Raw genomic sequence first — 24,996 nt, 5'->3', positions numbered from 1 at the left:
AACAAATAATCCTCTAATATCTTTCCTAAAAAACATTTTTATGAAATATACGGTTTAAAGATTTCAAAGGCAGTAACAAGTAATAGAAATTTTTCTACTCTAAAATGTGAAACTAATTTCAAATAAATTTAGACAATATTTATGTGTACTTGTTAGCATCAACAAATAATATTTATTGTTAGGTAAGTATATCAATGTAAAGTATTTTATTTTTACTAAAAATAAAATTATCAAATTTTTTTAAAATTATATAAAAAATTATTTATATTATTATCATTAATGTAAGAGGAAAGAGGCAAAAGGGAAAGACGGAAAAATAATAATTTAAATATAAGATAAGAGATACTTGATGTGCCGAGGTAATTTCGAATGTTTTCAAAAGTATTTAAAAATAGTTGCTGCAGTTGCATACAACCATAAAACTTGTTTCATTGACGCATGTATAGAATTGCGCCAGTACAAAACAACAGTCATTAATTTACGATATGTGTGTGTCATGTACAGGTCTAAATTATAAATATTAGTTGTTTTTATTATCTAATTATATTCCCAGATCCAGCAGCGCCAAGCTCTTTTACATTAAATATTTCTTTATTTTAATTAAATATTATATGTATATATATTAAATATCTTCTATTATATTGATGAGTTTAAAAATGTCTAATTTTTTTAACGTTTATCATATTTCCTCTTTATATTTATATTTGGCGTAATTCTCTGATTTCAACACTTTTTTGAAAAACATTTTTAAAATTATGTAATGTTGAACAGATTATTATTTGCCTAAACATTTTTCTTACGGAAATCAGCATTATTTATGTTTACATGGTGACTTTCATGATATTCCTTGGTATGGCGAATACTTACATTTTAAACTAATAAGTAATCATATGACAACTTAATTACACATACGATATTACATTAATATCATCTATAATAGGATGATATATATTTACATGTATTGTATTTAATTATTTTACAAATATTCGTATTATAATTTAAAATACTCTCTGTCATACTGAAGCTAGATTCCGCACGGTTCTTATGAAAATTAGATTTCGGTGAAATTGGCCGATACTTCCGCAATAGTACTGAAATAACTTATAATTATTTTAACTTTCGAACGCTGATGGCGGCTAAATGGTCGATTGTTGTAAATTTTGTCCAATGAGACTTTTGATCAATCTCATTATCAGCATAAACTATTTCCGAAGTTTCAGCCAATTTCAGAAATCCAAAATTCGCGTATTTTCATAAGAATCGTGCGAATGAGTGCTTCAGATTGAAAAAAGACTAAGAGATAGACAGCCGAATGTTGTGAAATCATCATGTTATTTCTTTAAAAAAGAGGGCGTTCAGAAGGTAGATGTATGATATCACAGTCTAAGAGAATAAGAACAAACAATTTTGTACGATAATGAAAACTGCGTGCAAATAGATCAATTAACACTGACAGATTATATATATGCCTATGGCTAAAACACTTGTCGACATAAATATACAGAAGGTGCAGACTCATGCATTTAGTAAAATATATAAATAGATAGCAAAAATTAATTAATTTTCTAATAGGAATTATATATAATGCCTTATAGTACATTAGTTATATATCGCGTTAAATCTGTCTTTTTTATATGTAGTTTTATTTTACGTGTTTTATTTTAGTATTATTTCGAATTATTTTTAACATGAAAACTTCTTATAAGGAACGGTGTTGAATATGTTGCCCAATATTAAAATTCTTTTACCTTTTGTCACTTTCTTTAAGCGAAAATAATATCAATAAATATTATCCACATTTCCTTGCGCCATTAATCTATATTATTATTTATTTTAAGATTTCAATTTTCATACATTTTTTAGAATTAATTCTTGCACCAATTAGTTAAAATAAGCTAATAAGAAGTATTCTACTCTACGATTTCGACATTTAAAACGATAATGTTGCTAATACCAACTATATAATTACTGCGTGGATCAAGAAAATTGCAATGCAATCTCGTTCTGCTAAGTTTTCTAAAGGGAAGTATTCAACATTACTTCACATTATGATGCAATAACTATTAAGTATTATTTTCACAATGTTATTGTACTTTCTTTCTGAAAAATTTATATTGTTATATAAAAAAATTAACGCTCGATCTTTTTTTTAAATCTTTATAATCGCGTTTTGTTATTTTTTTAACTACACATATATGGAAGTTTATATTTACAACTTCAATAAGTACTTAATGAATAAAGATATGTATTGTAATATAAGATATATAATTGAAAAAAATAAAGAAACATGCCACATTGACTACCGGCTTGTGTAAACGGCGAACAGAAATATTCATTGCTCTTGAAAATATTAAGAAAGTATACAAATAATTAAATATAATACATTTTTTATTTTTATTTTTAAAAGCATTCCGATACTGTAATCTGTCAGCTTTTAAAAGTAAAGAATTTTGTATTTAAAAATTAATAGTCAATAGAACACAAGAATGGTCTATTAGCTCCAGTATATGTATGTCTCTTTTGGATTAAACATTTATTTTTAATTTGGTCTTGTGTCGTATAAGGTCGAAGAACGTAGAGACATGCGGGTCTGTTTAATTAGGTGAACAAATTGATATTATCATACTTCCAACTGATTTTTGTGCATCTGGTCAAAGTAACAATAATACTTCACCACATTAATTTTATTAAGATCAATTTCTTTAATACTTTGTCTTCGAAAATGCTATCATCTATAATCTTTGTCAAAATAAAGTTGCTAACATATAGAGTCCACATGTAGAGAACACATGTAGTCCAACACTGCATAACGCTATATTAATTCAAATCAAATTGTAATCTTATTTCTCTCTTTATTGTGTTCCGTTATATCTTAATTACATATACATATATTACAATACATGTTTTAGTTATATTTGTAATGAATAATATGGTTTTCAAATTCTTTTTGTTTGATTTGTTTTCATTAAAATTTATCACTATATATACGGAAAGAATGTGCTAAAGTATTTGAAAACTAGGCCAGATACAGTTCTAAAAATAATTATGTCCCATCATATGAATAATTATATTAAACGCTCAAACAGATTGCTACAATATCAAAACTTTTTACAAAATTATCATCATATGTATTTGAGCCTTTAATATATTTATTTTAATGGTCAATATGATTATAATTTTCAAATCTGTATCAGGTCAAATTTTTATATATTTTAATTTCAGCAAAACTATTCTTTCCGTACATATATAATTTTGAAAATACATTTTATATTATGTTTCAACGAGCAAAGTTATTGTACAATGTACATTTAATGCATGTACATTTTATAAAAAATTGTGATCATTATAATATACATGATACATTTAAGTTATTGATCATATGAATAATATTATATTTATGAACTAATATCGCTTCATGACTTCGATAATCCAGTCTATATATGAAGAAACCTTAGTATACACTTGAGGTGAGTTGTTAGGACAAAAAGATTGGTCTTCGTAACTCATAATACCTATTTGAAAGTCTTGGCCATTTTTTCTTACGATGAGAGGATCACTGCTGACTCTCTAAAAATATAATATTTTAATTATAACAAATATTAAATGACAGTTACGAAAAAAGAGAAACTTTCGAATTTTATTTATTAAAACTGATTGAAACGATATAATATGATTTATGCTGCGCGTTAGAATATTGCACTTATACTTGCAATTTTTGTAGTATATTATCATAAACAATATTATTTGTAACTATATTATTATTTGTAATTATGTTTTACCTCGGGACAAGCGAATTGTCCCAATCCTGCGGCCGTGCAAATGTGGTTGTCGTTGATGGGCCAGTATTGCCTGCATACATTATTTTCTATAATCGGCAACATGGCGCACTTAAGTTTCATCGTCTCCGTCGTACTTCGGCTAGCCGCGTTCTTTTTTTTCCAACCGACCACATAAGCATTTTCGTTCACAAAGTTCTCGTAATATGCGAGTTTTATTGGCTGAATATTATCTAAAATAAAGAAATATTATATTTAACTAATAATTTCTCAAAATCAATATTAAGACATGATATACATTTGTAATACTTTTTCAGTAGTTTTATAATTTGTGATATTTCTTTAGTATGCATCAAAATATATGTCCAAGATTATAAAAGAAGCTGTACGTAGATATACAATACGATTTTTGATTTCCACAAGTCTCCGTTCCACATTTATAATTCACCTTATTATTCAAATCGTTATTAACTTTCCGCATATTTTCCATAGAATAATTAAATACTGCCGACATATAAATAAGCGCAAAAGGAAGAAGAAAGAGAAATATAGATTTTTAAATGTACTTACTGGAAAAGGGAATATCTTGTGGCATATAGAGTAAGGCAATATCATTGTAGCCATTTGCGTATTGCGGATGTATAAACGTTTGAGTCGGATTCATCACCACACCTGGGGAAAGACTGTATCCAATGCCATACGCGTAGGGGGTACTGAACTCTACGAAAAATGTACTTATGTATTGGAAAAAGGAATATCTTGTGGCATATAGAGTAAAGCAATATCATTATAGCCCTTTGGCGTATTGTGGATGTATAAACGCTTGAGTCACAATCATCGACATACTGAGGGTTCGAAGAACACCCTGTTCAATGCTAAACTCGTCAACGTCGAAATCTACGAGAAGTGTTCCAGGGTTTTTTGCGTAGACACAATGGGCGGCTGTGAGAACCCATCTTTTGGATAAGATCGTGCCGGCGCACGGTCCCAAGTATGCGTTGCTGAAGATTTGGTGCACTGTTACCATGTATGGAAAGCTTGAGAACCTTAACGCAGTTGTGGATCCCTCCGTTATGTCAGTTATTGCTTCTTCTATTTAAGAAAAATGTTAGTTTAGCGAAAAATGATTATTATTAGCTTAATTCGGTGGTAATTATTTAGAATAGAGCTTTTTCCGAATTTTGATATTTTCTTGTGGCTTTCTTGGTAAAAATCTTTGTTGTGACTCCGACAGTGATAATCAATCGGGGGAGCCCGAAAAATATATAGGGGAGAGTGGGCTCCCTTGAGCCACGGGGTCCAATGTGACAGTGCGAGTTTTCTGTATTAACGTTCTGCAAAATAGTGACGGTGGGTATGAAAACTTTTGTTTTCAAAACATATAACTTCCATCAAAAAATTATGCCGAAATAAGCATATATACTTTAGTTAAAGGCAGATATGTAATTGGAGCCTTGCAAAGTAAATTTTTACTTGTCATAACTTTTTGATATGTATGGATTTCTAAGGATTCTACAGTTAAAAAAGAATTCATAAGACGTTCGTCGGGATCTAGGTTTAATACCAAAGTGCGCACAAAAACGTTTAATTGTTTTGTATCTGAAATATTTACGATAAATAATATCAATGTTCAGTGGGGTCCAATGTGACGGTTGATGGGGTCCTCTGCCACACTTACAGAACTACGCTTATTCTCTCTTTTTTTTACCCTTTAGTTACAGATTACATCGAGTCGCTGTGAGGCTTTGTTTTCAGTTTTCAATTAGATCTCTTCTACGTGTCACAGAATACCCTACCTTTCACATTACATGTCACAGTGTACCCTACGCTATGGCTCAATCGACCCCACACTTTTGGTCAACTGTGAAAAACGCAGCATTTCGAAATATCATTATTTTTGCAAAATATTTCTGAAAATTTACTTCTTAAATCATTTACAAACAAAGTTTATTATATTAAACATCGAATAGTCTTATTTATATTATAATGAAGTTATTAAAAATCATTTTTAATGTGATTTGAAAAAACGTGGTGCAAGGGTGCCCACTCTCCCCTACCCTACCTATTTTTTTACTTATTTTTTTACCTATTTTTCCGACGTGGCTTTCCGGATCTTCCGACGTTATAAATATATAGTGGCTCTTAAAAGGACCGATTTTGGTCCTGAAAAGAACCGGTAGTAATTCGTGAATCATGTCTATTTTGTTTAGTCATTTCGGTGTCGAACAGTTTGTGTCAATATTAAAGAAAGTAATTTGCTAATATGTGTGTATAGACAGTACACATGTAGGCGAAGGTCAGTGGGGGTGGATCTCGGTTGACTCGGTTTGCGTGAGAAAATGAAAACCCGAAAAATGATGACGTGGAAAGTACAATGCTGTCCAGAGAAACATCCATGCAAACCGAGGTCCACCCCCATCCACCCCCGCCTACATTGTACTTTCAAGTAAAAGAAAATTGAACGTTGAACGTTTGCGTAAAAAGTTGAACGATACTTAACAAAAAATAGATAATAAAAATCGGTAAAGTACATATTTTTCGGGTTTTCCCGATTGATTATCACTCTCAGAGTCACAATAAAGATTTTTACCAAGAGAGCCGCAATAAAATATCAAAATTTGGAAAAAGCCCTACTCCAAATAATTACCAAAAATTAACTAATACTTTTTTAATTTTTGTTTTATCTTACCATTATTTGCGTCAAAAACGATAGCATTGCGGGGATTGTCGAATACGATGTACTGACTTTGAGTATGTTGACATATTGACAAACAGAGTACAATGCACAGTAATACCTTTGTACTTAGCGGACTCATGATAGACTGTTCCGCGTGCCGTTCCTGCAAATTTCCCATTATTATGCAGTTGCGTCGATATTTAGGCAATAATGACGACTAATAAAATTATTAACATCTTTGACAACGCGTTTTTGTGATATGTATTAGATGTAAACACTCCGGAAAATACTGCATGTAAATATACATACCATATTATTGCATGAAAGACACTAGTATGTGCACATTATTTTCGATTATTTATAATTGAAGCGATTATATTATACGTGTCTTTATTAAAGGTATCTTTTATGGCCCTTGTATTGTCCATCACGTATTGTGGTAAAAATCGGGAGTTTTGATTATTTATGTATTGAAATTCGAGACACGAAGCGCAAAGAAATTTAGTCTTTTTTCCCCCCAAAATTTAAGCATTATTAATTAATCTTTATTTTAACTATTACAAGTTCTTTGAAATTCTATTAATATTGTTCATTTTTGGTTGATTGTCGGTAGTTTACAGATGTTATTTTTAAAAGGAGTTTGTTATTCTAACAAAATTTAATGTGCAACTGTCACTAGTATTTCCATTGTCGCTAATGTATGGAACTTTAATGGGTTTAAAATGATGAAATGTCAGAAATGTGGTATGAAAGAATGTCGCAAGTCAAGTGAATTTACTTCACTCACGCGAAATCAAAGAATTTCGCCTATTTTTATGAGGGGTTTTGGGTTATACGGGCCTAATCATTAATCATACATAATTTTGCAGAATGTAGGTAATAATGGTAGTATTAAAGAAAAAATAATTTTAGGCTTTCAAACTCCCGCCGAAGGCAATTCTGATCTCCTAATGATGTCATTTTATTTGTGCGATGGCTCATCGTCAGAGCTGTTTAAGATACAAATACGTCATTGCTATATATGCTCAGAAGTACCTGTACACTAAAAATAAAAAATAAAAAACAACTGGTATATCCGCCGCTTTATGCCTAGGACAGACTTCATTAATATCGTTGTATAGACATAATTGTGTCACTGATTCCGATTCTTCTTATCATGACAATATAATGAATTAGTATAACTTATGCCTGCTTAATCAAATATAACTTAACTAAATATAAAATCAAGAATTTAGTTAAGCAAATGCATCAACAAATATATCAAAAAATATTTATTTGTTGCCGTTGTTATCACGAGGAGATGGCTTGAACGCAAACAGAAATCTTTAGGCAAGGATAAAAACAAAAACTAGAATTCTGGGAGTCATTTTTAAAATAAGAATAAACTCATTAGTTGATTGCGCAGCATGAAAACATCGTGTATTTATTTCGGTATTAGACATGAGATGATAACGATGCCAATAAAGTGCTGGGCGGAGGGAGCACGAAGCGGTGGATGTACATACCAGAGGCTCGATTCTTAAATTCATTCGCAAAAGAAACGTATGTGCAAATGTTGTTTTTACAGAAACGTTGCAAGTTGATTGATTAAAAATTATGCGACAGCCAATCGACTTTTCTGTAAGTTGCGCATACATTTCTCTTGAAATGAATTCAAGAATCAAGCCCTTTTTGTTTTTTATTTTTTTTTAATATACATTAGATACCTTCTGACTATAGCAATAAAATGCATTTGTCATCTTAAATAAAAATGGCATCATTAGGAGGTCAAAACTGCTTCCGGCGCGGCGGGAGGTTTAAAGATTATTTAAACTATTTCTTCTTTAATACTACCATAATAATCTACAAAATTATATATAATTGATGACTGGGCCCGGAGAGCACAAAATGGGTTCTTTATGCCCAGTTAGGCGATTTTTGCAAACGTGCATTCCTTATTTATCGTGTGAAAATATCTGAATCCGCTATTGCAAATAAATTCTTCGGACATTTTTCTCTAAAGTTTTATTATAATAATACAACTGCAATCTCACAAATCAATTTTAATTTAATTATTGTTTGCAATATAGCTATTAATAAATATTATTATCATACACTTCAAATAAAGAAAAAACTTCGGATATAAAATCAATTTATATATAAAAACACTTTTAAATCAACGACAAAATCTTTTGAAACAATTTTAAAAGAATAACAACACTTCTGCCTCATGCAATGGATTTCACCTATATATTTGTGACACAACATTTTAGGTTACTTTTTATGGGGTTAACTCAAAATCAAATTTTTTTGAATTGTAACAGTATTCTTCTAGGGTGTGATATATTATTCTCTTGCCTTTTAGCTTTTCAAACATAGCTATTTTGTGAACAATTACGTTGAGAGTCAGTGGGCGTTGTAAGTAATTCTCATTCCACAAAAAGGAATTTATGGCTCAACTTTATACTTACAATAGACTTTACACGATAAAATATAAACTATGTTGTAATTGTTGTAAATACGCACTGCAATTTGAAGAACTGACAAGAAATTCTCGCGGAAACTGTGTCTACAGTCTTCGAGACTTCTCTTTTTATAGGAACCAAAGAGGATCTTATCACTTTTTTGGAAAGCTTTAGTCTAAATGATTCATCCTAAAGGAATTACTCTAGTGTTATTATATTTTTAAAATAAGAGTATATCGTATTCTAACAGTTCTCAATATTATCGCATTCTTAAGTTACCTTAGAAATGCGATAATATTGACGCGCGTTTTCACTCTCCGCTGACCCGTCATTATTGACTTTCTTTTATTTTCTTTCATTTTATTTTCTTTCTGTTTCTCTTTTTTTCTATTTTGTTTAAAAATTCTACCCGGTTTAGTTTTACATTTGCTGCTTTTCTGTTCTAATATCAATTCATTAATTCTTTTTTTTCGCCCGCGCTTCGCGCGTTTTCACCCTCTGAAAAATTATCCATTAATGAAAAATTAAACTTATCCTCCAAAAATTTGAAAAATTTTGGCAATAGTTTCAAAAAAATCAGTTCATTAATACTTATTATTGACATAGAAAACTGAAAAAATAACACCGGTTTTAAGAAAATACGTTCATTACTAAAAAATTAAACTTATTGTAGCTATCCCCGAAAAATTAGAAAAATTTTGGAACCATCAGTTTCCAAAAAAATCAGTTATGAAAAATTATACACATCTTCGCCATTCTCGAAAAATTAGAAAAATTTGTACACTGTTTTTAAAAAAATCGGTCTAATAATTAAATAAATAGTTCACAATCAGAAAAATTTTAGCACCAGCAGTTTCCAAAAAATCGGTACATTAATGAAAAATTAAACTCATATGAAAAATTGGCCTCCACCATACATCCTTTTTTTGGATCATCCTTAGCGAGTGGAATATATACACACATACAGACTTTTTTAAAAACGCATAGAAAACTGAAAAAAATAGCATTTTCCTAACGCGAGCGTGAAATAGGCCGCTTTTCGCAGTTGTTTTGAGTGAGCAAAATGATCCATTTCGCAACGATGACGTAAGCGTTGAGAAATGGAGCCATTTCTCAACTAGTGGAGAAATGAAATTGTAAAACAAGCGCGAAAAGCGGCCTGTTTCACGCTCTTGTTAGGAAAAATAGTATCGTGAAAAGAGTGGTCGAGCCCAAATGAGTGTGATGGTCGCACTCGCTTCGCTCGTGCGACCAACTTCACACTCATTCAGAATCGACCACTTTTCCCACTAGTTGTACAATATATTAGTTCCTTGTTCCTAGTTTCTTGTTGTTTTGTTGTTGTTCAGATGTTTCTTACAGACAGACGTCATGATGTGTATAATTTTTCACAACCGATTTTTTTGAAAACATTTTTCATAAAATCGGTAACAAAAAAGTATCCATAAAAATTATAAAAAAAATACAGTTTGATATCTTAAAACTTTATGGCACTTTCCAGAAAATTCTACTGCTACTTCACATACAATTCTTTAAAATTCGGTCAATTAATTCCCGAAAAATTGGAAAAATTTCTGATTCCGGCTTCCGAAATGATTGGTAACGAAAAATATATACACTTTATAGCACTCACCGGAAAATTCTACCCTTACTTCATATATAATTCTTTGAGATTTAATCAATTATTTCTGAAAAATTAGAAAAATTAGAAAAACCGATTTCCTGAAAATCGGTAACCAAAAACTGTACATATCATGGCGCTCCACGGGAAATTCTATCCCTATACTTTTGGTAAAAATTCTGTCCATTAATGTAGGAGGAGTTCGCGAACAAACATACATACATACATACATACATTTTTATATATATAGAGATGATGATAGTATGATGACTAGTATGATTATATATAATCATATATAAACTTTAAATTTGGATTATCCAATAGATGGCATTCGATAGGATTCGTTTCTCGTATTTAAAATTTGACGAACGGTATAAAAACGGTATCAAGAGACACGGCATTGTCTCACGTCAAGCAGTGCCAAGTTATAATATATGAAATAAATTATTTCACATTTGATTCTACAGCTTTTGAAAAAATATACATTTTAATTTATCAATGTTTTTTTATCGAAATTAACCGTTCTTTTGTCTTTCTCCGCGGTACGGGGGGTATCCACGGATGCTACGATGCAACGCAACGCGACGATGCAACGAAAACATGTCACACTTTGAACGTTTATATCTTCAAAACTAATAATCGTAGAATAATAAATAACATCTCATTTTAAAGCTTAAGAAGTCCCATTTATGATAAAACAAGACTGAACTCTCTATTTGTTACCGTTTCGATATAGTAGCGTTAGAAAGTTTAGCTAAATTTCTTGTAGATCCAACGAAAACATGTCACACTTTGAACGTTTACATCTTTGAAACTAATAATCGTAGAGTAATAATTGACATCTCATTTTAAAGCTTCAGAAGTTCCATTTATATGATAAAATTTTGGTGGTTTTTAATAACCGATTTTCTTGAAATGGAATTATTATAAGAACCTGACGTCTGTCTGTATGTCTGTCTGTTTGTCTGACCGTGAACTACTCATTCGTTAATAGACTGAATTTTAAAGAATTATGTATGAAATAGGAGTAGAATTTTCCGAGAATGACGGTGGTTGGGTTAATTTTTTGATCCCAATTTTTTTTAAACCGGTTGTGTAGTTTCTTGTTATATTTTCGAAAATAATAATCGTAGAGTAATAAATAAGTTGTCATTTGATAGCTTATATAGTCTCATTTTCTCTCTAAAGTTTATAAAGTCTCCAAAAAAAATTACCGATTTTTTAAAAATATATATTGACTATATATGGTTATATATATGATTATATATATTTACATATATATAATAACATTATATTGTATGTTCATATATGATTATATATAATTATATATAATTATATATGATCATATAGAGACAAAATTCAGTATATAATTATATAATTGCATAATTGAATTATACATATATAATCATATATGTATATCATATTATAATTATATATAATCTTTTTTTCCCGGAAAATGTGGTTTATTTTTTCGACACTGTGATATATAAAACTCACCTCAGGCCGTTTCCAAATTAAAAAAGTCGTCGTCCTCGCACACGTCGAGAAAAACAACGAATCCTATCGAATGCCATCTATTGGATAATCAAAATTTAATGTTTATATATGATTATATATAATCATCCCTCACGGAAAAAAACTTGTAGTAACTATTGAAATGACAACTATTTGTAACTATTAGTGCACACTACTCAATAGTAATTTCGCGCAATGTTGGAATTCGCACTAGTAGTGTTACGTCCGCACTAGTACTCTCTACATGTTTCACTGAATAATTATTCACCCGACATAAAAAAAATATTTACTTCGAAATTTTATTACTATTTTTTAACTAAATTTGTTTCTTAAGATGCAGTCTATGATTATAAATATTTTCTCGTATTTGAAAAACACACTTATACCTTGGTGGGATTCGAACTCGGGACCTCTGCATCGTGAGCCAACTGCCTTACGTGGTAGACTACTTCTTAATTTGATGTAAGCGTTATATATAGTCTACATATGTCATAACCAGCGCAAATATATAATTTTTCAAAAATCATCTTAAGAAACGAATTCAGTTAAAAAAGAGTAATAAAATTTTGAATTGGATATATGATATAATATTTCTTAATGTCGGGTGAATGTCAGAAACCAGTACCGGCTTATTATAAAATTTTGTGTTCGTAAATATATTTATAAAAAAAAGTATATTTATAAAGTTAAAACATTCTTATCAAATCCTTACAAGGGCCTTATTAGACAAAAATAAGAAAACTTTTCTTATGGCATCCCTAATAAATAATGATCGGGACCTCATCCGGTTAGCCCTAATAAATAAGTATTTAAGAAGTTAAAACATCCTTATCAAATCCTTACAAGGGTCTCACTAGACAAAAATAAGGAAACTTAGGTATATCTATATATATACACTGCCGTCGAAAAGTTTCCGGACAGGGGTATAATTCGGGAAAATTCTTAATAAAACTAATTATTATGAATAAATATTATTATGAATAAATTTTATTTAGTTGACAATTAGAAGTAACAAAAACTGAAAATCTCACGAATCAAAATCAATCCTTAGCTTAGAAATCACACTTTCTTTTCATCGAACCAACCTCCGTTGGTGGATATAGCACCTTTTGCATCAATCGCGGCATTCTTTCTACGAGTTTTTCCAAAACAGAATTTGGTATTTCACTCCATGCTTTCTGGAGGATCTCCCAAAGGTGCTCCTGAGAGGTGGGACAGACCGGATTAAGATCCGGAGATTGAGGGAGCCACACCATCATTTTGAGCACTCCGTTTTCCTCTTTTCGATGTAGATAGTTGGAACATAATTTAGAAGTGTGTGTGTGATTTCTAAGCTAAGGATTGATTTTGATTCGTGAGATTTTCAGTTTTTGTTACTTCTAATTGTCAACTAAATAAAATTTATTCATAATAATATTTATTCATAATAATTAGTTTTATTAAGAATTTTCCCGAATTATACCCCTGTCCGGAAACTTTTCGACGGCAGTGTATACCAATTAAACTTTCATGTGTGAAATATACTTCGCTGCACCATACAGAATGTGCACTATTTGGTTTAATATTGCAAACTTCTGCACACTATTAATTCGCACTGTTGAATGATTAGTATAACAGTGTATACTGTTAAATTTTTGCACTAATGGCAGTAGTATCTACTGTTACATTCTAATAATTTACACTGGTCAATAGTAATAATTGCGTAGTGGACACTACTTATTACCAGTATTACAGTAAGCATTGCAGTATAGTAATCACTGCTTATAATTATTGGCATTTAATAGTTACTATTATCATTTCAATAGTTACTATTAGCATTCCAATAGTTTTTTTCCGTAAAGGATACTAGTCATTATACTACCATTATCTCTATATATATAAAAATGAATGTATGTATGTATGTATGTTTGTTCATCCGGATCATGCGGATGAATATCTTTTAAACAGTGCGAGCCGAACCGCACCGGTCGTGCGTACACGATTATATCAATGCATATGCAGCGCGTTGCACCGACAGGTCAGAACGAACCTTGACTTCGTCAGAGTAAGATCGCGATCATTTTGCGTAATAACAAGACCGAGTCAGACCGAGTTCTCGAGCATACGTACACTGTTGGAAAATTTTTGTACTTTTGTGAAAAAATCTGCTGGTTAAAATTTTTGTGTTAAATAATCGACACATACATGTGTAGATTTAACATATGTTTGCTATGTTAATTAAACTTAACAAATATAAAATGTAAAATTATTAAAATAATTTAAAAAATATGTTAAAGTAACACAATTTGAACGTATTTATTAAATGTGTTAAAATTTACAGAAAAAGAGTGTTAATTTGACTTTTTAACAGAAATGGGAATAAAAATTTACAGAAAAAGGTGTTGATTTTACTCTTTAAGGGTCCATATACCTCAGTAAGTCTAAAAAATAGGTGATTTTTGTGAATTTTTTGTGGAGAAAGTGAACAAAATAAATCATTCAATATTTTTGGATTATATTTATGATACTTTTAAGTAGTTATACAAATTTTTTCAGCCCATTTAAATAATTTGGCGAAGCGGGATACTGGGCAACGCGCGGAATAGGTTGTTCCATGGCGGAAGTCCTCCAGGTCGTAAAATGTGTCTGAAACATCGAATCAATCGATTTTCCTGTTCAGTACAAGTGTCCTAGCTTATAAAGTAAACTAAAAAAAATTATTTTGAATAAAAATTTATAAAATAGCGGCAGTTCAAAAAGAAAAATTAATTTTCACTATAAATTTTCGATACTTTTTTGCTTATAAAAAATTAAATATTGCATATATCAATATGATTGTAGTCTACTCTATAGGGACACTTGTACTGAACAGGAAAATCGATTGATTTGATGTTTCAGAAACATTTTACGACCTGGAGGACTTCCGCCATGGAGCAACATATTCCGCGCACAGGTCGCCGTTGCCCAGTATCCCGCTTCGCCAAATAGGCTGAAAAAATTGTTATAACTACTTAAAAGTATCATAAATATAATCCAAAAATATTGAATGATTTATTTTGTTTACTTTCTCCACAAAAAATTCACAAAAATCACCATTTTTTTTTACCTACTGAGGGATATGGACCCTTAACACAAATGGAAGTAAAAATTTACAGAAAAGGAGTGTTGATTTTACTCTATAACAGAAGTAGGGATGACTGCGCATATGATTTCGACGTAGTCTCGACGTCGCTCATTGTTGCGCGACAAGCGTTTCCGCGTCTTAGGAAACGTATGTGCAGAAGCCAATGGACAAGAGGTGTCGCTAATCGTGGTGGCGCCCGCGTCGTGATGAACTATTATGATAGACTATCTAGTCTGGGTAGCTATGGGTTGAGTTATCGTTGGCTCGAAAAGTGCCGAGTGCGAGTAAAGGAAAATCGGAAAGTTGTATGTGGACTGTGATAACGCTAACGCACGCCATCGGCACGAAGTCCTATCGGTACCGATTGCGTGACGAAATTCTTTCGAGGGTCAGATGTCAAGTGTCTCCTCCATTACGACGTATCTTATATGTTTATCTTTATCTGAGGATTTGCTTACTTTTAGTAAAATTTTGTTTATTTCGTTTTTTCCTTGGAGTCCGAAGTATATATGCTGTATGTGAACGCTGGAACACTTTACAAATATCATCCTCGTGTTTAGGATATATTGTAAAAAGTACGTCTATTTTATTTATAGTAAAATAAATTGATTTGCCGTATACTAAAAGTTGGGAGATCTACGAATTCTTAGAAAAAGATTTAGTCATTATAATTGACCACTTTTTGTAACTCTTTAAACAGTTTATATTTACATATTTAAAAAATGTAACAATTTATATAATAATTGCAAAACATAAAATATAAAAAAATGTTATTTTTATATTCTAGAAATGTTAATTTTTTATTAATATACATATAGGGTGTTAGGTTTATAAATTATTATACGTATTAAATAATTGATACTTTTATTTCAATTATTGAACATTTTATTGTATATTAATAAAAATTAACATTTCTATAATGTAAAAATAACATTTTCTTATATTTACATTTAAGGCTCCTGTTCACTCACTACAGCCATCTTGGATTGATGACGTCAGAAACGAGAAAATCATGAAAATATATCATGAAAATTCTTGCGATTTACACTAAAATAAAAATGCTTTTTAATAAAATACCATCTGTAAACGATAAAATAGATTTGTAAAATACACCAGAAAATTCCATTTTATATAGTAATCCACATTTGTGTGTGTGTGTCGAAGTAAATGTTGATGCCTAATAATCAAGAACGAAAACAAGCCGTTTGACAGCTGCCGAATTGAAATAAGTATTTGCTTGCGCATATTAAATCACGATAAAGTGGATATCTTCGGTGTACCTATTTTAACACTATCACAATAATTTTAAATGTAAAAACACTGCACTAAAATGAAGAATAACGCTGTAAATCGCAAGGATAATTTTGCTTTGACGTGTCATTTTTCACGCCTTATAGTTCACAGTTTTGCCAAGTGTGACGCTGGTCTGTGCGAAAACGCGGAGATGGCTCGCGAGCCAGCAGGAGCTTTAACAAAAATAAAATGTTACGTTAACATAAAATTTTTGTTAAAAAATAAACTTTTAACAAATGAACAGTGTAACTTTTACACATTATACTAATCAAAAGTTTGAGTTATTGTTACATTTGTAAAATGTAAAAAGAACATTTCTTATATGTTAATTTCAGTATAAAAGTTATGTTATTTGTACACACAGTTAACTTCAAATTACGATCAAAATTACAATTTTTTCTGTTAAAATATTAACATAGTATTAATGTTACCATTTAACACATCCATATTATGTTAAATTAACACAAAAATTTGAGTGGACCGTTTTGGACATGTGATTTATGTTATATTTAACACATTTCCAACTATCCAGGTCGAGTCCTGGCATGAGCGAAAAGGAGACCGAGTTTTCTTACCCAGTAATCTCGAGACCGAGTTCTCGAGTATATACGTGAACGGGCCGAGTCCCGGCGCGAAGCGAGTATCGGCTTCGACAATATATTATAAACGAAACCGCGAGTTATAGTGACAACAGTCGCATTTACTGTATCAAATTATATAATAAATATTACCCGAAAACACAGTGTATACGTGAACTACACTGAGACAAAACATTTTGGTGCCTCCTGTGAGGAGACCGTGCACGGCCAGAAAACGAATAGCGGCCATTGATTGGTCGTCAGCGATAACAAAAGAGGGTCCACGTCGAGGCAACCACGACTTCAGGATTCTGACAAGCAGTGACTTTTCTATCATGCACAATAATCTCTAGGGAAGGTCATATTATGAGAGGACGAGGCGGCGCGGCGAGGGAAAGGCTAAGGGCAAGGACAAGTACATTCCGTGTACATATATTATATCGTCGATTGAGCAAGTTTCCCATCCTTACCTTTTTTCAATTGGCATTATGACTAACCGCGCGAAAATACTCGTTCAAAGACGAACGTTTTTGAAATCGCAAATCACCAGATTAACAAATCTAGTAGCTAAAGGACGTTACGATAAGATCGCGGTCAAGTTATACGCATGGCCCGCATTACGGAACTATATATCATGCATACGAAGAGTTTAATGACGAGCTCTTGTTATTGGATCCAAACGACGACAATAACGACGAGTTCACAAACGTTCAAGAAAGATATTATTTGATTGCAAGTAAAGTAGAAGAAATAGTAAATCCTATCGTTTCGAGCGCGAGTAATAGTACTATAATTAACGAATCGCAACTCAGCACTTCCGGGGCCACGGCGATTGTAAAGCGGCGAGTAAAATTACCAGAAGCGTCTTTCCTCATTTCGACGGTCAGTACGAGAACTGGTTGTCATTTAAAAACACTTTTATTGCCATGATAGATTCGCAGTCGGATCTGGCCGATGTCGAAAAACTTCAAAATATCTAAAATTGGCGTTAACGAGCGAAGCGGCTAATAAAATAAAGATTTTATCAATCAAAGGCGCAAATTGTCATAAAACGTAGGAATTGTTGAAACGTTCGTACGAGGTAAAACGGATATTAATTTCACGCCATCTGTAATTATTTTTAAATATGCCTGTTTTAGACAAGGAATCAACCGACGGTTTAATCAAGCTTGCCGACGATGCGCAACAGCACGTCGCGTCTTTGTCCACTTTAGGAGTTAACGTGAGGTCCGAGATACTCGTGAATTTATTAGAGAGTAAATTGTCGAAGAACGTCGCAGAGAAGTGGGAGGAAACTCTGGATCGGGACGAATTTCCGAAAATCGACGATCTATACGAATTCCTATACCGAACCGCCGCCACGTGTCTAAACGTGTTCGCGGAGGAACATCTAACCCAGTCGAAGATAAAATTCACTCTTTCCCAAAGAAAAGACGAATAGGTAGTAAGGCATTCGTTGTTAGTGTAACAAGCAATTGTGTGGCTTGTAAAAATAAGCAACATCCGTTGTTCAAATGCAATACCTTTAAACAATTAACAATCCCGAAACTCATTGAATTCGTGAGGAACGCGATGCTTTGTTACAATTGCTTACGTTCACATTGAGGTAAGCCCTGCAACTACACTAACTGTACAATTTGTCAGAAGCGACACAACACGCTTTTACATCTCGACAAACGAGCGAGTGTATCCGCGATAACGGAGGCGATAGATTTGAAGGAAAAGTGGCTGACTAGTAAAAGGGGATGGTAATCAGGCGACATGTCTCACAGCGATTTCACCCACCTTTACCCCCCAATTAATGATTACTGCAACGATATTTATTCGGGATTGCGATCGTAAACAGGTAAAATGTCGCGCTTTATTAGACACATGTGTTTCCGCTAATTTCATCTCCGAAGGTCTCACAAAATGCCTCAGTCTACCTTTAACCACATGCGCAACGCCGGTCGGTGAACACTGTATCAATCTGTACATAGTGAGTTCAGCAAAGATTTATTATGTTTGTCGATTCCAACGATAGCAGATTTAATTCCGTCTGAAATTTTCCCACAAGATTCCATAAAGATACCATCTAATATCGAATTGGCGGATCCAGAGTTCTATGTACCCCGTCCGGTTGATTTGCTGATCGGCGCAGGAGCAACATTATCATTATTCTTCATAGGTCAGATTGATTTATCTCACGGGATCGCAATTTGTACTTACAAAAGACTCGCCTCGGCTGGGTCGTTGCGGGCGGAATTTCTTAGGCAGAATTATCCGAAAAATGTCGTATGTCAATTGACTAGCTTAGAACAACAAATCGCTAAATTTTGAACAATTGAAAAAGTATCAGTCGATTCAACAAAAAACCCGCGAAGAACTTGATTGCAAAGCGCATTTCGCGAAATATGTTACTCGCAGTAATAGCGGTCGTTACACGGTACGATTACTGTTTCGATAAGACCATAAACGCCTTGGCGATTCGCAAACCGTCGCGCTTAAAAGCTTGAATTTACTAGAGCGAAAGTTTGAATCGGACCCGGCCTTGAAGACCGCCTATTCGCAAATACAAGAATATTTAGACTTAAAACAGATGTCAATAATAGATGACCCTTCGGACGAGGGATATTATATGTCACATCATGCAGTAGTTAAATCCTCGAGTAACACTACTAAAATTTGTGCAGTGTTCGATGGCCAACTATTCAAGATACATTGTTCGTACATCTGATTAGATTTCGTACATATAAATATGCCCTGACGGTAGATATCGAAAAGATGTATAGGCAGATAGAGTTACACGAAGACGATCGAATATACCAACGCATATTATGGCGCATACACAATAAAATGAAAACTTTTCAGATCAATACCGTTACTTTCGGCCAGTTTTCGTCACCTTTTCTTGCCATAAAAACGGTTCAAACCCACACAGCACACTTTATCTGAGGGACGTCCTACAGACATTTGAGATATTTCAATAACCATCGATATCCGGTGATATCCAGCAGATGCACAAGTGTCCCTCAGAATATCCTGTGCTGTGTGGGAAAACTCGCCGACGACGAGCGCTACGCGTATTCCACAGCAGCCACAGTTCTCAAAGAACACTTATACGTAGATAATTTACTTTCCAGCACAAATGACTTTAGTGAAGCTCGCACATTGCGAGACAACATAATGACGGTAACTTTGTGAGGCGGTTTCAACATGCGAGAATGGGGATCGAACGACAAACGCATTCTTGACGATTTAAATTCTGACACGATCAATCCGAACCTCATACTCGATAAGGACAATCCGTTAAATACATTAGACATGATGTGGCGCACGCACCACGACACATATTAGGTTATTCAGTACGCTCGATTAATCTCGCAGAAAGAATTACGAAACGAACCATGTACTCAGAGATTGCAAAATTACAATCCACTGGTATTGGGCCCTGTCATATTATACGCGAAAAGATTAATGCAAATTTTATGGCAGTGCAGGGTGGAATGGGACGAATCTATCCCACCTAGTATACATAAAAAATGGATAGATTTCGCGATGCAATTAGATTTACTTAATGAAGTGTGTCTATCGATCGCCAAGTACTGATTCCGGATTTTCAAATTCACGGATTCTGCGATGCGAGCAAAACAGGTTACGGTGCGTGTGTATATATACGTTCCATCGATCAACATAAAAACGTACGTTGTGATCTACTCTGCGCAAAATCTCGAGTCGCACCGTTGAAAGCCGTGACGATTATACCTCCTCTCGAATTGAACGGCGCGCTCTTATTAGCTAAATTATATCGCGAAGTATATCGTGCGTTAGGAGTGTCACCGGAACGGCACAACCCTATGGTGCAATTCAAATGTCGTATTGCATTGGGGGTGAAAACTTCACCACACCTCTTAAAAACTTATGTATCTTATCGCGTCGCTCAAGTTCTAGAAATCACCGATGTGAAGGTTTGGCGACACGTTAGATCAGAGCATAATCCGAGGGACGCTTTATCCAGAGGTCAATTACCGAATGCTTTTCTAAAGAATCAATCATGGTTTAATGGACCAGAGTGGTTAACAAGGGGGGGGGGGGGAAGCGAATGGCCCGTCGGAATCGAAGAATTAACCGAAATACCAGAATTAACCCTTTTCGGTCACACTTCCCGAGAATTCCGTACCGGTCACACTGGGGATACACCCCCAGCGTGTTTGCACGTGTATGAAAAATTGTAGGTGACCTTAAAAAAAAGAAAAAAAATATCCTGTTGTAGTTTAAGTCTTCCTTAAAAAGACTGTATAGGTTTGATTTGCAAAAAAATAATTTAACATATGTAAAAAAATTGTTGAAAAAAAGAAAGTCGGAAAAGTGACTTTTCACAAAAACTCTAATGTAACTTTTTCAATTTTTAAGATATTTTAATTTTTTAAACGGTTTTTTCATTCTCAGATGACGCACTTTTCACTAATTATTGCAGTTTATGCGGCCGTTCCAAAAAGTATATTAATTTTGAGGTTATAAAAGTGCGATTTTTTGCAGAAAAAAATGCCGAGAGAGAACTAATGGGCCAAAAAATATACCACCGACGGGGATCGATACTTGAAGGTCCCAACTATCTGTAGATGCCGGCACAAGGCCCATTTCCATTGGTTTACTGGGTCGTTTTCGAAGTCAAAAAACGCTGAGGTGTATTTTACCCAGTGTGACCGAAAAGGGTTAAGAAAAAAACATATGTCTATCAACAATTGCTAAGGATTGCAGTTTTCTCGAAAAATATTTGTCTTATTCACGATTATTAAGAATTATAGCGTTATGCCTACGCGTCCGGCAAAAAAATATCTGTCGAGGGCAGATATGCATAAGGGAAATAGATGAAGCAGAAACGCGAATAATAAAAATCATACAAGAGTCTTATTTTTTGCGCGAAGTGAATGAACTCGCAAAGGGACGATCGGTGAAGAAAAGCAATATTGCCGCACTAAGCCCGTTTATCGACGAGAGGTTTAATTCGCGTTGGCGAACGCCTCAAGATGACCGACTTAACTTTTTCTCAGAAACATCCAATCTTACTACCAAGTCGTCATTTTGTAACGGATTTGATTATCAAGTAAACGCATGAAAAATACTATCACGCAGGCATTCAAACAATCTTATACACCATTAGACGCAAATTTTGGTTACTTGATGGTCGAAATCAAGTAGGTACGTAAGGTCGTTCGATGCCTGCGTTGTTTTCGATTTAATGCCGACACAGTTAATTATAAGATGGCTGATTTACCAAAGAGTCGAGTACGTAACACGATTCTATTTACCCACGTCGGGATCGACTTCTGCGGTCCATTTTTTATTAAAGAGAAAAAATATCGAAATCGAAGTCGAATAAAGGTATATGTCTGCAATGCGTGTTCATATGTATGGCAATAAAGGCGGTACATTTAGAAGTTTAGAAGTCATGAGCGATTTATCCACCAAAGAATTTTTATAGTGATACATATAGTGATCTACAAGAAATTCGTATTATAAGCAAGTTAAAATATTAATTGAATCGAGTCCATTATATTATGATAGACGTTGATTTTATATCTCGGTGTCTAGAAATATTAATTACTCACAAAAGCAATAACAACAACAAAATTGGTAAATTTTATATTTGTATTCAGCAATCTCTAACATTTAAAAAAATAATTAAATTAAATATGTTCTTCTCACACACACAAAAACTCACACAAAACTAAATTTTAACTATATAGAAAGATAATAAAAATAGAGTTTATGCTTTTTTCAAAGCAGAAAATAATTGGTATATTAAAAAGTCTATATACATATATACAAAGTATGATAAATACAAAGTCAAATAATAGCACATAATTAAAGTAAGGCGTCAGTCTATTATAGGACAGGTTGCCATTATACTGTATTATTACTGTAATTTTATACACTTTTTTGTCACTAGGCATGATTATGTGCGTCTACATCATATCGCTATAACAGACATTCTAATCACGCAACTATCAGTTTTAGTACTTAATTTTTTTCCTAATTGAAAGCAACAATTTTAACTTATAGATTCATGTTTTACTCACCAAAGTACACAAAATTAAAATTTTAGCCAAATCAATGAGGAAGCTCCTCTCCTTAATAATTACCTTTTTTAAACCACATTTAACTGCAATAATTAAATTATTTATATTCAAGCAAATAATAGTTTTTAAAGTATAAGTAATTTATCTGAGACTATTTATTTATTATTGAAAAAATTAATAATTATTTTCCACTAATTATTAATTTTTAAATAAATAATAATTTATTTCTGATAAACTGTCTATTAATTATTTTAATAATAAAGAATTTATTTCTACTAATTACCAGTTTACAAAAGAAATTAATTCATTTTCACCTAAATACTAACTTTTAAACTAGAAATTTTTCTGTGACAAATTACTAATTCTTTAAGTAATCTACACTTCTCACAAAAATTAAAGGAACACTAAATTTATCTTTAAAAATAGGCAAAATTCAAGCAGCTGTAACTTTGTTAAAAATGAATGAAATCTCTACTTTCGAAAGGTTACTATTATTTTTTAGTTTCTGTGAGTTTGGTAATTTTTACATATAGAAAACTACGAGCTGGACAAAATAGAAAAATTTCCTCTCACTTTGTGAGCCCATCGTGTGCACAAAAAAATCTGCGAAAATTTTCGATTTTTTTACGTGAAAGCTTGAATTTTTCTTTGCAAAATTTTTTTTTAAATGTTTCTATGATTTTTTGTTACCGATTTATCGCGGATTAAATAAGAAATGAGCATTTTGACTTTGAATTTACAAATATAACTTATTACACAGTTTTGTAGATCTTTAAAAGATGTAAAGATAAAAAAAGACGTTAAATTGATGCCTTTGTCTTAAAATACAAGCTGGAGAAGACGACAGGGTCTTTCAGACCCTGGTGAGGTAACAAAGGGTAGTGAAAACGTAAGGTAACTAAAGGTTAACATTTTTAAAATTATGAAATGTTGAACAGATTATTATTTGACTAAACATTTTTCAATTACGGAAATCAACATTATTTATGTTTACATGGTGACTTTCATGATATTTTTTAGTATGGCTTATATTTTAACTAATAAGTAATTATATGACATTTTAATTACACATACAATATTACATTAATATCATCTATAATAGAGTGATATATATTTACATGTATTGTATTTAATTATTTTACAAATATTCGTATTATAATTTAAAATACTCTCTGTCATACTGAAGATTCCGCACGGTTCTTATGAAAATTAGATTTCGGTGAAATTGGCCAATACTTCTGCAATAGTACTAAAATAACGCCTTATAATTATTTTAACTTTCGAACGCTGATGGCGGCTAAGTGGTCGATTATTGTGAATTTTGTCCAATGTGACTTTTGATTTTGTACGATAATGAAAACTGCGTGCAAATAGATCAATTAACACTGACAGATTATATATATGCCTATGGATAAAACACTTGTCGACATAAATATACAGAAGGTGCAGACTCATGCATTTAGTAAAATATATAAATAGATAGCAAAAATTAATTAATTTTCTAATAGGAATTATATATAATGCCTTATAGTACATTAGTTATCGTGTTAAATCTTTCTTTTTTATGTAATTTTATTTTACGTGTTTTATTTTAGTATTATTTCGAATTATTTTTAACATGAAAACTTCTTATAAGAAACGGTATTAAATATATTGCCCAATATTGAAATTCTTTTACCTTTTGTCACTTTCTTAAGCAAAAATAATATCAATAAATATTATCCACATTTCCTTATGCTATTAATCTATAGGATAGACAGAGATGAATCAGATCAATTTTTTGTTTCTCGGTAAAAAGATAATAAAAAACAAATTTTATTATTTAATTTTATTATAGATCCTTAATCTTTATAACTTTAGCTTGGATTTCATGTATAATAAAATAATAATATAAACATGATATTTCTTATTGCACAACAAAAAAATG

At 32.2% G+C, this 24,996-nt stretch overlaps 1 protein-coding gene across 1 annotated transcript; it reads right to left on the bottom strand.

Moving 5' to 3' along the window:
* Nucleotides 1-3,402: 3,402 nt before the first annotated feature.
* On the bottom strand, nt 3,403-13,292 carry LOC112461852 (venom protease-like). Its single transcript, XM_025027260.1, has 6 exons — nt 13,119-13,292; nt 6,466-6,616; nt 4,623-4,868; nt 4,347-4,496; nt 3,780-4,009; nt 3,403-3,567 (listed from the first exon to the last, which is right to left on the bottom strand). The coding sequence occupies exons 1-6, from the start codon at nt 13,290-13,292 to the stop codon at nt 3,403-3,405; spliced, it is 1,116 nt and encodes a 371-aa protein (XP_024883028.1).
* Between the last annotated feature and the right edge of the window lie 11,704 nt (nt 13,293-24,996).

Source organism: Temnothorax curvispinosus, unplaced genomic scaffold (genome assembly GCF_003070985.1).
Source record: "Temnothorax curvispinosus isolate PA1 unplaced genomic scaffold, ASM307098v1 QBEX01011856.1, whole genome shotgun sequence".
NCBI classification, from domain to species: Eukaryota; Metazoa; Arthropoda; class Insecta; order Hymenoptera; family Formicidae; genus Temnothorax; species Temnothorax curvispinosus.
The sequence above is the reverse complement of the archived record's forward strand: the minus strand, read 5'-3'. Positions and strand labels throughout refer to the sequence as shown.

Coding starts and splice junctions, on each gene's coding strand:
- LOC112461852 (XM_025027260.1), bottom strand. CDS start 13,292: ATGATGGTGTGGCTCCCTCAATCTCCGGATCTTAATCCGGTCTGTCCC. Junction 4,869..6,465: donor CGTTTTTGACGCAAATAATG/GTAAGATAAAAC, acceptor TTTCTTAAATAG/AAGAAGCAATAACTGACATA. Junction 4,010..4,346: donor ACAAGATATTCCCTTTTCCA/GTAAGTACATTT, acceptor TCTTTATTTTAG/ATAATATTCAGCCAATAAAA.